General features: G+C 37.8%; 1 protein-coding gene across 2 annotated transcripts in view; it reads right to left on the minus strand.

Annotated features, from left to right (window-relative positions):
* Window positions 1-4,615: 4,615 nt before the first annotated feature.
* The window catches only part of adcy5 (adenylate cyclase 5), a 282,560-nt gene continuing 273,110 nt past the window's right edge, over window positions 4,616-14,065 (minus strand). For both annotated transcript variants that reach the window (XM_030125695.1, XM_030125694.1), the window contains exons 19-21: window positions 13,081-13,285; window positions 11,045-11,169; window positions 4,616-6,708 (exon numbers count right to left, since the gene is read on the minus strand). In XM_030125695.1, coding sequence (XP_029981555.1) covers window positions 6,580-6,708; window positions 11,045-11,169; window positions 13,081-13,285 — 459 coding nt within the window. In that variant the 3' untranslated portion in view covers window positions 4,616-6,579. The remainder of the gene's footprint in view (window positions 6,709-11,044; window positions 11,170-13,080; window positions 13,286-14,065) is intronic.

The raw sequence follows: 14,065 nt of genomic DNA on the forward strand, positions 1-14,065 counted from the left end.
AACAAATACTGAACTTGTAACATTTATTTCAGTTTTATTTGAAAGTTAGTCAGAGTTTGCTGCGATATGAAGCGGAAAACTTTAACAATCCAGTTCTAAACTTCAGAACATGGCCATGACCCAAATTCATGAGTCTGCTTCTCATACACTGCACTTTTAAAACCTTTGTATTTAAGGATGTGTTACTGCAACAGTGAAAGAAGAAGAACTCAGATCATTTATTTGAAAAAAATTATATTTACCCCAGGGAACAAGTGGCAGTCCTGCATCCAAAATGGGACTTGAAGCTTCGGGGGTGGTGGTGGTGAGGGGTTAAATAATGCACACCTTCTCTGTACAGCTCTCTCCTCTCAGTCCAAATCTGAAGACTATAAATGACATGTAACCAGGGTGGTGCCTCATAGCAAGAAGGTCCTTGTTTTGATTCCAACACCAGGACCTTTATGTGTAGAGTTTGCAGTAATAGACAAAAGCAAAAAAAAAATTGCTCATAGGTGTGAATTGCCTATGGGCGATGGCAGTCAGTGGACATGTCAGTAGTTCATCGCAGGGCCAACATTTAGAGACCAACAACCAGCTGGGATAGGCTCAAGCACCCCAGTGACCCTTTGAAGGATAAAGCGGTTCAGAAGATGACTGACTTGTGACCATTTGACACCACTGTAGGAAAGAGAAATCATGGAACAGAGCAGAAGAGTCATGTGATCAGCCATATATTAACCCCAACTTTATAACTTTATGGTGCATTCCAAAGTTCTGGGAGGTGGGAAGTTTCCAACATCCAATTAGGTAAAATGCATTAGATCACCCATCGAAGCCAGATGTCCTAGTAGCAAAGTGGGGCCAGACTGAGGTAGTTCAGCTACAATGCAACATCAACACAACAATGGTGATGCACAGAATTCAAGTTTGCAATGGAAAGAAACTTCACAAAATACAAGTAGCTTCACCTCATCCATCTTGCTTTTGTGTGGATACTGTGCAGTCAAAATGCCTCTTCAGTAAAAAAAGCAAATAGGAGCTCAGATCTGCGCAAATATGGAGATATTTGTTGTTTATGTTCAGCATTGATGGTCTGGAATGCTTTGAGGTGGGATGTAGTCAGCTCCAGGTGGGGTATATTCTACATCCTAACACAATGTCTGCATCATGGGATAGTTTTAGGGCCTGAAAACAGTTACAGAAATGGGTAGAATTCTTGTTATCTCTCAAGACAACTTGAATTACAAAATGCTTATTGATGATGATGGTGATTATTGAGCAATTCACAATACATAATATATGCATCACTGAATTCAATTAATGGTCCTATAATGTTGCAGCTGGTGATGGTAGGGCTCAACTTAGCCCTTAAACAGTTGGGTGGCTAGTGCATTGCTATAATACATATGCATTTATTACCCCACCCCCTGAAGGGGAGGCGAGGGGTATAGTTTTTGGTTCGGTTTGTTTGTTTCTTTGTTAACACTCTAGCAGCAAAACTATTGGTTGAATTAATACCAAACTGGGTTTATAGACCCAGAATAGATCTGATAACATTTTGGGAAAAGTAGGTCAAACTTAAACATTTTTATGACTTTTCAAAATATTTTTTCTTCTCCCATTTAATGAGCAGAATTTCACATCTATAAAAACAAAAATGTTGTTTCAATTTACTTCAAACTTGGCACATATATAGAGGCAATTGATTTGCTGACATCAGCACACGCATAATAACATCTTTAAGAGAGAGTAATTATGATTTCAGGGATCTTCATATTTGTGAATGGACTAAAGTGAGAACAAATGTAGATGGACTGGGTAATTTCATATGGGTTTGAAATTATGGAATGGACTTGGTGATGCATTTAAGCATTTAAGTTATTCATTCCTTTGGCAAAGTAAAAAATGCCTTAAGTTTAAAATTATTTAGGAATATTGCATTGAGATGGTAGATATGTTTTTGCTGTTGATTTTTTTTCTGTTTATGGTGTGAATGCTTGACACATTTAACTCACATTTAATTTCATGTAAGCAGTGCATTAGGTGAGAAGCACTGTATTAGGTGAGAAGGATAGGCAAAAAAAAATACGCTTTTGATTCTTGCCTGTTCCTTATTTGTTCCTTTTATGTTTATTGTGATTATTGTGCTGGGTGCAATGATTAATGCACAAACCAAAATAAATTCATTCATTCGTTCATTCATTCAGTCAGTCAGTCAGTCAGTCAGTAAGTAAATAAGTATCAGTAGTAAATAAAGTTACTATTAGTACATGTAGAATATCCCCCTGCAACATGAAGTACCTCCCATATGAAGTACCTCCCATATGTACTTGCATACTGTTACCATGGTTTGCTCATGTGTTTCTGAGGTGCACTCAAGACCAAGTATAAACATTTTCTTGTTAAATAAGAACTAATTTGTGTCACTGCCAAAACTTTAGGCCATGACTGTACTGGATAACTGTTCTTAGTTCCATTCCACCACCGCACTCCAGTATTTTTGTTGTGTGCTACATTTAATTTAGCACATTACCCGAGTACTAGTTGTACCAGGGCACTGTATCCATGCAGTCCTCCAGATCAAACTGAGATCATTTCTTTTGTGCAAGATGGAATAGTCAGTTTCCTGGTCTGCTGCCATCATATTAGTAATACACTAATGTCCAAAATACTGTGTTGCAACATTAAGACTTTCATTTAGAACTAAGGTCTGAATAATATTATTTGGGCAGTCGTTTCTGTTCATGCTTTCTTTTCTTATATTCGTCATTTAGTAGGTGTTATGTATTTTATTTTAATGTAATTTTTTTCCTTTCTTTCTCTTCTGCCCAGTTTACTCAGTTCCCGTTGTAATTATTGTTACCATTATAATTATCACCATAGTTGTTATTGTTTGTATTGTTGATATTTGGAAACCCAAGACAAGTTAAAAAAAAAAAAAAAAAAAAAAAAGAACTAAGAGGTCTGAAGTCAACCATGGGAGAAAAGAAAACAGACTGGCAGCAAACCAGTGTATGATGACAGGAACGTGCACATACTGTCCATGCAACACCTGCTGTGGGTGATGAAGACACCAGACCTTGATCTAAACACCTCAATGATTTGACAAACGACACAGAAGCATCAAGGTGGACTCATGTACCCCTGAAACATCTCAGCAGTTTATTTGACTGTAAAAAAAAAAAAAAAAAAAAAAAAAAAAAAGAAAGAAAGAAAGCTTAGTGTTTGGCATGAAAACAAATACAAGCCATGCTTTCATCTCTGGACTTATTCACCTTGTCATAAGGTTCCTCAGCTGGAGAAATGTAGAGGTAAAGCATTGAACTGAACAAAGTGGGAGCGGGAGAGTGGTGGCAATCAGACCCCCCTCCATTTGGAGCTGCATTTGTTTAAAAACTCGAAACTTTTTTTTCCCTTTTCTTTTTTTTTTTTTTTTTTATATCTCTAATGGCACATCCTTGCACAATAAACAGCAGAGAGAGGGCTCATGTGGCCATAGACTGGCGCTGCATTCAATGAGTCAGATGACATTTCAAATTTGAGTGTCTAAATAATGGTTGCAGCAGTAAAGTACATTACCCAAACAAAAACCACCAGAGCCGACCGTGAGAAATAGGGCCAAGTTTCCCTCTCTTCAGAGCAGAAGTACAATCAGGAACATTTCAAGCATAAGGCTGATGCTGTGGTTTACTTTTCTGTCCTCAAATCCCATGAAAAGACCATTGTAACTAATCTACAAGTGTATCACTATAAGACTTTATCTGCTATTCCGAAACAGTTCACCCCATGGAAAACACTATATTTATGACATAACTTAAAAAATTAGGGACATATCAAGTCAATAGCAGATTTGTAGAAAGCCATGCTTTGCTTTCATGTTTTTTTTGTATAGGAAACCCAAATTATTTGACATATTTTTACAAACAAAAATACTACCACCTGTCACTAGTATTTTTGAAAAAATAAATAAAATACATAAAATGTGCTCTAGATTTAACTAATGTTACCTTTATGTGTTTTATATCTTGTTAAGTAAACATATCTTTGTTTTCGTGAAGTTTCTAATACATATAATATCTAATATGATGCTAATAAATGACAAATTATCCACGTGAATAATTAAATTGCTACTCCAGCCAGGATTTTTTTCTCAAAAACCAATAAGGTTTTAAAGTAACATCCATTTTTTGTAATTTCCCCTGAAATGGCAAACAGGTTACCTCCATATAGCTAATATATAACATTGGCAAATCTTGCGGTTTGAAAAGCAATTAAATATATACAGTTGTGGAAAATATTATTTGACCACCCCTTGTTTTTTTCAATTTCTTGTTCATTTTAATGCCTAAAGGTACATTTGTTTGGATAAATATAATGATAATAATCAAAAATGGCTCATAAGAGTTTAATTTAAGAGCTAATATCTAGCCATTTTCCAAGTTCTTACATCAATATCTATGGCATTGTATTGACAAAAACAGTGCTTTTAGGCATTCCATGTTTTTTCTGTTTTAGTTACATGATACACACTGGAGTTAGTACTTGATTGCATAACCATTGTTTTTGATGACTTTTGATGGTCTAATAATTTTTTTTTTGCGACTGTATATATTTAATCTTGTTGTTTAACTACTAAAGCCAAAGGTAACATTTATTGTCATTATCTTGAGATCCCAAAAAGTGCCGTAAATATCACTTGTAACCTCAAGTAGCATTTTCACACATAAGTAGAACAAATAGTGTCTGGTACATTCAGTTTATATCAAATAGTTCAACTTCAAACTATTGTTTAAGTTGCCAAATACAGTTCAGCACACAACACAGGCCACTGAAACTCAGGAAGGACACTAACAACTGCTTGGTACCATATGAAACTGGACTGACACTGCTGAATGGAGTACAGATGTTCTGACATGAGATTTAATTTGCAGATGCAAGTCATAAAAGTGGATATTGACCAGTACTGATGCTCATCCAATGGATGGGTGCATCACCTAAAAACAAATCTAAAACAAACCGACCTGAAGCTGAGCCACATCACAGCCTGTTGTTGACTTTTGTCTCATCCTGGGATTTGTGGACTAAAGAAGTACAGAATATGGGCCTTATCCCTTCATCGACTACACCTTAAATTACAATATTGCTTCAAAGAACCATCATTTCTACAGATAAATCCTGAACTCTGGGCCTCTATTTATAACATTTGGCACCACTAAGAATGGCTGAAATCTAGAAAAGGGCCAGGGTGAAGACCTTCCACCAGTGATTTAGGCTGTAATACTGAAAAGACTGACGCGAAAAAAAAAAAAAAGACAAGAGTTCAAAGGGCACATTTTCACATGAGTATCACCACGGTCAGCAGTCCAGAGTTCATAATAAAGGCCTCATCGGAGATAATTGGACATTCATTGGGTCGTACCATCTGATTGATCAAGCAAAGGAAGGGGGAGGCAATGCAGGGCAGAGGGTGGATGGCTGAAAGAACTGCAGTGCAAAATGGCTTTTGAGCACAGGGACCCGACACATTCCCCGTTGCTCTGGTCTGTCATTCAGTGTGTGCATCCGCTCAGTTAGATTCTCCCATTTGTACAAGAAATCAGCAGTGACGGCTGCAAACCGAGTGCTCGATTCGCTGAGAAGAGTGAGTGGAACGGGGCCAGCGCTGGTGTTGATCAGCCAACAAACACCAGGTACTGACAGAGGCCTTCTGCAATCCCAACGTGAGGGTGATTGAGTATGTACATCTGAATAGACATTGGTGCTTATAGATAGCTCTCTGACATATTATTGTACAAAATATAGAATCTTAAAATAGCTGATAGGGTGATTTGGTGTTTTCCAAGTCAAAATACAAAATGTCGAAGATTAGAAAAAGCTCTTCATTGACATCCTCTTTGTGTTTCCTGTGTGTTTAGATGCTGCCGATACAGCCCGTTAATAATGGGAAGCTTCATGTAAACACTGCAGAGTGTTTTCTTTCAGCTTTTACAAAAACTGCCACTCCTTCACCTACGTGTTAATAACTGATCAGGAACTGATATGAAGACAGATTCAGTGCTGGCTGAGAGTCCAAACTTGACAGATTTGTACTTGTGTCACCACGACATATTAAAATGTATTTTACATACATAAATAGATATACATACACATAAAACTACCTGTGTTTTACATGTACATATATATATATATATATATATACCTCAGGGGGGAAAAAGAAAATAAAATAACAAAAGAGGAAGTGGCACTGTTCATGTCCTCCTGCAGGTTGGTCCAAATCTTTCTGATAATCTGGCAGACTGAAGCTAATATTATTTCTCCCAGAGCAGTTTTTCCTTCAGGACCAAGACTCAGTCTCTGCACTGTGATTGGACATCTTTGGTCTCAGCAGCAGGTTCGGGCTAACCACGTGCGGTCCTCTTTGCAGGCTGGCCTGTGAAACGAGTTGCCTCATTCTTCCTCGTGGCCTCAGTGGGTACACGTAAAGGATTTCTTTGGCGGCATGAAAAGATTCAGTTTGTGTCCGCCACAAGCTAACTGAGGTCCGTGAGCCTGCCCAGATCATCAGATACAAATAAAAGTTTTGTGAGTTAGCGGGGGTTAACTGCTGGAGGGTCCGCCAGTGAGGAAGTAGGTCATCATCTCGCCTTTGCCCTTTACAGTGACCACGCCTCTATACTCCAGTGTGTAGTTGTAGGAGTTCAGTACCTGGTACAGGTCTGTGGTGACCTGAGGACAGAAGAAGGAAAGGACAGTGAGTAGAACACACAGCCTCACTTTGATTCATAGTCTCCAGATTTTTATGTACATTCACCCTTGGGTGCCGTTAAGGGGGGGTAAACATGACAAATTCATGGGGCCCAGCATTTCCGGGGGGCCGATACAGCAGTGGAGTGGGGCCAGAGAGTTAGAGGAACAGAGAAGTGTCTTCAGTTTCACTTCCACTAACACCCCCCCCAACAATCACGGAACCCCCCCCACTCTTGTACCAAGGGCCCAACATTATGTTTCAGGAAGCCAAAAATTGGTAGTGGCACCAATTTTTACCACTGGTGTAGTTTTTATTTGGTACCTATGTAGTTCTGATCCTTGCAGAAATATCTGATAAAACTACAGATTTTAAATCTAGACTTTGGTGATCTTGGGTTTGACCCCTCAAGGTCACTCAAAGTCATGGACCCAAATAATATCTGTAACCATTTCCATGTCATAAGCCATCAAAATATGGCCCATAAGAAGTAAAAGGCTAATTTCAAAAATTCGTCAAAAATTTTAAAAATCAAAATGTCTCAACTGTCAGCACACTTTGTAGACATTGTTCCAAAGTAGCTACAAATAACATTTGAAATGAATTCAACTGGTAGTTTCGTCAGAGAAGATGTTTGAAGAAATTGCTAACGAAGATGAAGACGACGATGAAGACAATGATGGACACAGCGCCTTCACTTGTTTTTTGTCAGATTTATCCCTCCATTACATCATCTCTGAATAACCACAAATTTAAGTTATATACGTAGTTATATAGATAGCAGTGAAATTACATCTTATATGGTTATGGCTATTACTGATATTATCTTATAACTGGAAAATAATCTCAAATATCAGCCAATATTTGGCTGATATTTGTGGATCAGCTGATCCACAGATGGACCATCTGTGCGTTAAAATGAAAAGTTTATATAAGATGTTGCCTCAAGAACACACTAAAATATGTACTTGTGTATGTGTTATGTAACAGCTGTTAAAGGCTGTGTAAATGTGTTTTATTAAAGTAACTATATATTATTTTGTAAGTGTAAGTAATGACATCTTGGACAGATTTATTAATTATAAAACATTGATAAACACATGAAACATGCTAAAAATTTCAGAGTTGTTACAGAAGCAGTACTATGTATGGTTTATATGACTGTCTTATGATATAACTAAGTGTTAATGCTATTATCAACTCAGTCTTATTTATACATATTAATGACAAAAAGCTTCTTATGCAGATGTAGAAGGTCCTTTTAAGTATTAATTCACACCTTAATAAAACCCATCAACTAATCTTCGAATCCATGCAAATGTATTGTCATTTTCATGTCGTATCCAGCTACAATTACCAATACAAATAGAAAAATATGCAATGTTTTAGCGTAAACATGTAAAATAACCAGTAAAATAAACCAATAAAATATATGTTTTTCTTTTTGAACAAACAGCTGTAATCTAATAGATGAAAAACACACATGCACCCATACTTCTCCACTTCTACTAATTTTAAAAACAGCAATTACAGCATTTAATCACAAAAATAATGAATAAAATAAGACATTCTGAGAAAACTTCAGGGACAGCTGCTATACATGCTATGTGTGCAGACATGAGGGAGATCAGCTCTTCCTCTCATTGTCTCTCTGACTCTATTAAAGGGTTCATATCCATAACAAATTCTATAAATAGATGGCCTCACCACAGCTACATCTATGAATGAATAATGTCACTGTGCTGCTGCTTTGTCACTTTCATACATTTACATTGGCTCTCTTATTAAAGAAAGATTTTTTTTTCCTAAGGTGCAGTGGAAACGGATGAGATGAAATGAAAGGTTTCCATCTGTGTACAAAGGCGCTCTGAGTTATTAAGCTTTAATGATTTCACATTTGATAGAGAAAAGCCAATATGGCCATTTTTAATTAACATTTTTCATTAACTTGATAGAGTTTATTCTACATCCAGCCATGTGTGAAGTACACTTCTGCAGCGCTTAGTCACAATTTTCTGACTCAAATAGACTGTAGCCAATAGCAACTGGAGTCCTGAGTCACCGTGAAACTACTGAAATGTTCTGTTTTATTTCGTTTTTGATTGTTTCATTTGGTTTTAATGAACGTGGCCTTTTCACAAGAGTAATCCCTGTTAAAACATGGCCAAATTAAATGGCTGAGAGTGAAAGCAAGTAGTTTTCTTAAGATTTTTTCTTTTGAGTGCCTAATCATTTGTATTTTGTAGTTCAATATAGAAATTATGCATGTACTAAAGAGGTTACATGACATTTGTGTTGTGAGCTAGTTTTAGTTAGTCTTTTTACATTGGCTGATTTGACACAGAAGTTACACAGTAGCACAGTAGCTAGTGTTATACACTGTAGATCAGTGTTTTTCAACCTTGGGGTCGGTACCCCACATGGGGTCACCTGGAATTCAAATGGGGTTGCCTGAAATTTCTAGCAGTGGTGTAGTCCCTGGAGACGTGGGTATACTCTCAATTTTTGCCCTTTTATTTATTCTTTTTTTTTTTTAAAGTAGTCCAGAGAAATGCAGCTTTAGAAACTGTGAAACATCCAGTGAAAAATCCATCAGTAGTATTTGCTCACTATTATAAAATTATCATGACTTGATCAGGAGCAGAGCTAAATTAGCAATATTTTCCTCTGCATGACCCGCCCTACTCTGCCTCCGATTGGCTCATCAGTCCTCATGCCTAAACTTAACCAATCTAATCAGTGAAAGTACCAAGTACTAGCCATTAGAGGCAGAGTAGGGCGGGTCATGGCTTCACCATCCCAGTGGAAAACATGGGCAATTTGGCTCAGATACTACAGAATGGTGCACATCAGGGGGATTTAGAAGTGGGTATACCCAATGCTGACTGAAAAATAAGTAGGTATACTCCATATAACGCCCTGGACTATACCACTGATTTCTAATAATTGATAAAAATAAAAAGTTACTAATAAAAATATCTGGTGAGTTGAGAGAGACAATCATAATCCATAAAAGACATGACAAACTGTGAAGCTGAACCTGAAGCACTGTGGTACTGTTTATCTTTCAAAAGTTCACTGTAGTCGGTTTAATATGCTGCAGCTCTTTCATAATTCCTAGTTTGAGTTATTGTCTATTTAGTATTAATTGTCAGCCTTGACAATTAATACCTTGACAAGCTGGACTGACTGTACATATCCTGACCAAGGAAAATAAAATTCTCACTTTGTGCAGTAACCTACACCTGGCTTTTCTGCCTCCATCCATAATAATATACATTATATAGCCTAAATGTTGTCTAAAATTAATATTTATTTGCAACATAGTATAGCAAACTATTTTAGTTTTAGCAAAAAAAAAAAAAAAAAAAAAAAAAAAAAAAAAGGCTCCATTTTAAATGTCTGGAGTTGCCAGAAATTTGTGATGTTAAAATAGAGTCACAAGCCAAAAAAGTTTGGGAACTACTGGTTTAACCCCTGATGTGTCTGTGGTGAGCGTTCTGAATGTATGATTTACTTTAAATATTCATAAAAATTTGACTGTTTGCCCAATAGGAAAAATTTCTAAATGTGCTGATAGAATACACCTTGTCCTTTCCATACACATCTGAACATGCTCAGTGTACCTGTGGAATTGGGGGGGGGGGGGGGGGGGGGGGGGGTAGATGGTTTGGGCTTTTTTTGTTTTTGCTGTTGTTTGCCAAGTTATTTTGAATTTCCTTTATTTTTTTTTTTACTGTGTTTTTACAGAGTTTTGACCATATAACTGCTTTTTGGAGTCCAACCAGGTACCAAAAAGCACCTGGACTGATGAAGAAAAAAGAGCCCCAAACAAAAACTACCGGAACAAAATTCAAATCCTTGTTGTTCAGTGTTCCAGTTCACAGTTCATGTTCAACATCCTAAATCTCTTGTTGATGTACATTCTGAGTGCTTTCTTTAGTAAAAACCTGTCAAACTGCAATTCCTCTCTTTGTCTTTTTCTGTCATTCTACCTGTTTTGACCCTAAAACACACAGTAAAACAAAACCACTGAAGAAAAGGAACACAAGCACATACTCACAGCAGCTTTTATGAACCTGAAACAGATGACAATTCATAACAGCACGTTTACCTGGAATAATGTCCAGGGGTTAAAGAGTTAACGGTGTTAGCTAATGTCAACAAATAATCGACTCCAGCACAAACTCTTACATAGTGAACCTTTCATTTATGTGACGTGTGCAAGTATTTCTATGTTCTTCAGTTTGCTGGAAATAAAAAAGTGTGTTTTTTGGTGAAAATGACATAAGTAAAATGACATTAGTGTGAGGTCACCTGGATCCTCTCTGGTACACCTGTGCTGTCCATACGACTCGCCACATTCACCGTGTTCCCCCAGATGTCATACTGAGGTTTCCTGGCCCCGATCACACCAGCAACCACTGGGCCAATGTTCAGACCTGTCACAATGTACAAAAGATACCAGTTTCATTCTGAATGATTGATATGAACCAAATGAGCTTTATTGGCCTACTATTAATAATGTCCAAAACAACCCTGACATTTCAACAGAAGCGCCCCCATTTGGACAAATTCCATTCATGGAACACCCAAAATCAATAAGGTTCTTCCCCTGGGGGTCACCTATGTTGGTGCTAAAGGGGGATAATTATCATGTTCACACTAAGGACATTTGGCCTGAAGAATGTCAGAAAAGATATTAGATATTTGTTGAACGATCAATATGAACCAAATTTGAGCTTGATTGGCCGACTATTTCTTTAATAATGTCCAAAAAAACCCCTGATTTTTCAACATAAGCTCCCTCAACCATTTGGAAAAAACACACCACCAGGTGTCAAAATATGACATCCTGTAAACTCAAGGTAGTGGCATGAAGAAAGAATTGTTAGACAATCGATATGAACTCAAATTGAGCTATATCGACCTGATAAAGGCAGAATACTGGTCAGAGGACCCCCACAAAACTCCACCTAGTGAATGAAAATGACACCATATGAACTCTGGATGGTAGCAAGAAAATGGACATTTGTAAGATGATCAATATGAACTACATTTTATCTCAATCGGCCTATTATTGCTAGATTTATGTCCAAAAAACTGATTTTCAACTAAAGCACCCCCATGTGGATGACATATGCCACGTTTCCACTACGTGGAACCGGCTCGACTCAACTCGACTCGGGTACCAGGTACTATTCCTGGAGACCATTTCCATTACAGGATACTACTGACTTTATAGTACCTGGATGTCATACCAATGCAGCACATTACTTCTGTGTTGTCTGCTCAGAGTGGCTGATAAACTCACTCGTTGTGTGTTGTCTTGTCAAGCTCATGCTGAATTTTTACGTCAGCCACCAAAGACTGTATCTCCTTGACCGACCATGGTGTAGTTTTGCGGGCTGTCATGTGGATTAATCTACCGCTATATTTCCTGTACGGGCGACACGGTGGTGCAGTGGATAGCACTTGTGCCTCACAGCAAGAAGGTCCTGGGTTCGATTCCAACACCAGTCGACGGGGGGTGGGACCTTTCTGTGTGGAGTTTGCATGTTCTCCCCGTGTCTGCGTGGGTTCTCTCCGGGTACTCCGGCTTCCTCCCACAATCCAAAGACATGCACTAATAGGTTAATTGGTTAATCTAAATTGCCCATAGGTGTGAATGTGAGAGTGATTGTTTGTCTCTATATGTTCAGCCCTGCGATGAACTGGCGACTTGTCCAGGGTGTACCCCGCCTTCGCCCCTATGTAGCTGGGATAGGCTCCAAGCGACCCCCGTGACCCTGGTGAGGATAAAGCGGGTTCAGAAAATGAATGAATGAATGAATATATTTCCTGTCAATTTCTGCATCTGTTTTTTGTAAAACTGCGGGTCACAGAGACAACTCTCTGACCAATCAGTGGTCTGCATCATGTTTTAGTTTTGTTCCCCAGTCTTGGAACCTCAGCGGAAGTGATACCAAAAAACTAGTACCGGGTACCAGATTCCAGGTCCTTTTTTTGTAATGGAAACGCAAAAAGGCCGAGTCCAGTCAAGTCAGTTCGAGGCGGTACCACATAGTGGAAACACGGCATTATAATATTATATCATTATATTCATAGAGAAGCTGAAATCAATAGGGTTCTTCCACTAGGGGTCTGGTATGTTGATTATCAAGGGAGAAGAAATCCAACCAAATCTGTCCTTGATATCACGATCACACCACGGATACACCATTTTAGGGATATAATTATTACAACACTATTGGTAGCATTTAGCACAACAAATTGATAAAAATTAAACATTTAACAATTGGTTAATTAGTAAAATGGAGGACAGAGGTATAAAATTTGCCATGGTTGCCCACCTATCTTCATCTTGAAGTTGTTGAAGGAGTGTTCATTGATGTATTTCATCTGGTCCATCAGCCTCATGGCGTAGTCAGCCAGTGCGCGGATGTGTGAGCGTCCGGCCTTGTCATAAGTGGAGTCGTTGAGGCCGGAGGCAGCCATGTATGTGGAACCGATGGTCTTGATCTTCTCCAACTGACGGAACTGGTCCTCACTGATGATCTAATGCAGGGGTGTCAAACTCATTTTAGTTCAGGGTCCACATTCAGCCCAATATGAACTGAAGTGGGCCGGACCAGTAAAATAACAGTGAAAAAAAAAATACAATTGATATATGATGTGTTCACAGCTATAAAGTTCCCTTAAAAATGAGAACAACATGAACAATCTGAAATTTCAGAAGAAAAATAAGTGTAATTTAAACAATATTACGTCTCAGATTATCATTTACACATGTGCATTACAATTTACAGATCACAGTGGATCTACAAAGACAAAACATTTAGTAACAGGCAGAATATTGATTAAATTACACTTACTTTTGTTAAGATATTTCAGGTTGTTTATATTTGTTCAGATAATTCACATTTTCTGTGAAAGGATCCTTTGTAAATACACATTTTTATAGAATTTTGCACATTTGTCTATTTTTTTTAAATTTAACTCTTTTTATCATTTATTTGTATTTCTTTTTCACATGTTCATGGACATAAAACACAACAAACAGTACAGCAAGGCCAGCTGAGGTTTACAGTATTCAACAAAAGATATCCATAAATAATACAATAATAGGAAAATAAGGGCATCCCATGACCATTTCAGCGCTGTTTTTGTTTATAAATCCAATCCATTTGGCCCATTTTCCATCAAACTCATCTTTTTTGAATCTTAAGGTATAAGTCATTTTTTCCATCATCCATATTTCCTGTACTACATCTAACCATTGTTTGCGTCTAGGTGGGTCCGTAGCAAGCCAGTTTCTTGTTATGGCCTTTCTGCCAG

Source organism: Sphaeramia orbicularis, chromosome 21, assembly GCF_902148855.1.
Source record: "Sphaeramia orbicularis chromosome 21, fSphaOr1.1, whole genome shotgun sequence".
NCBI lineage: Eukaryota > Metazoa > Chordata > Actinopteri > Kurtiformes > Apogonidae > Sphaeramia > Sphaeramia orbicularis.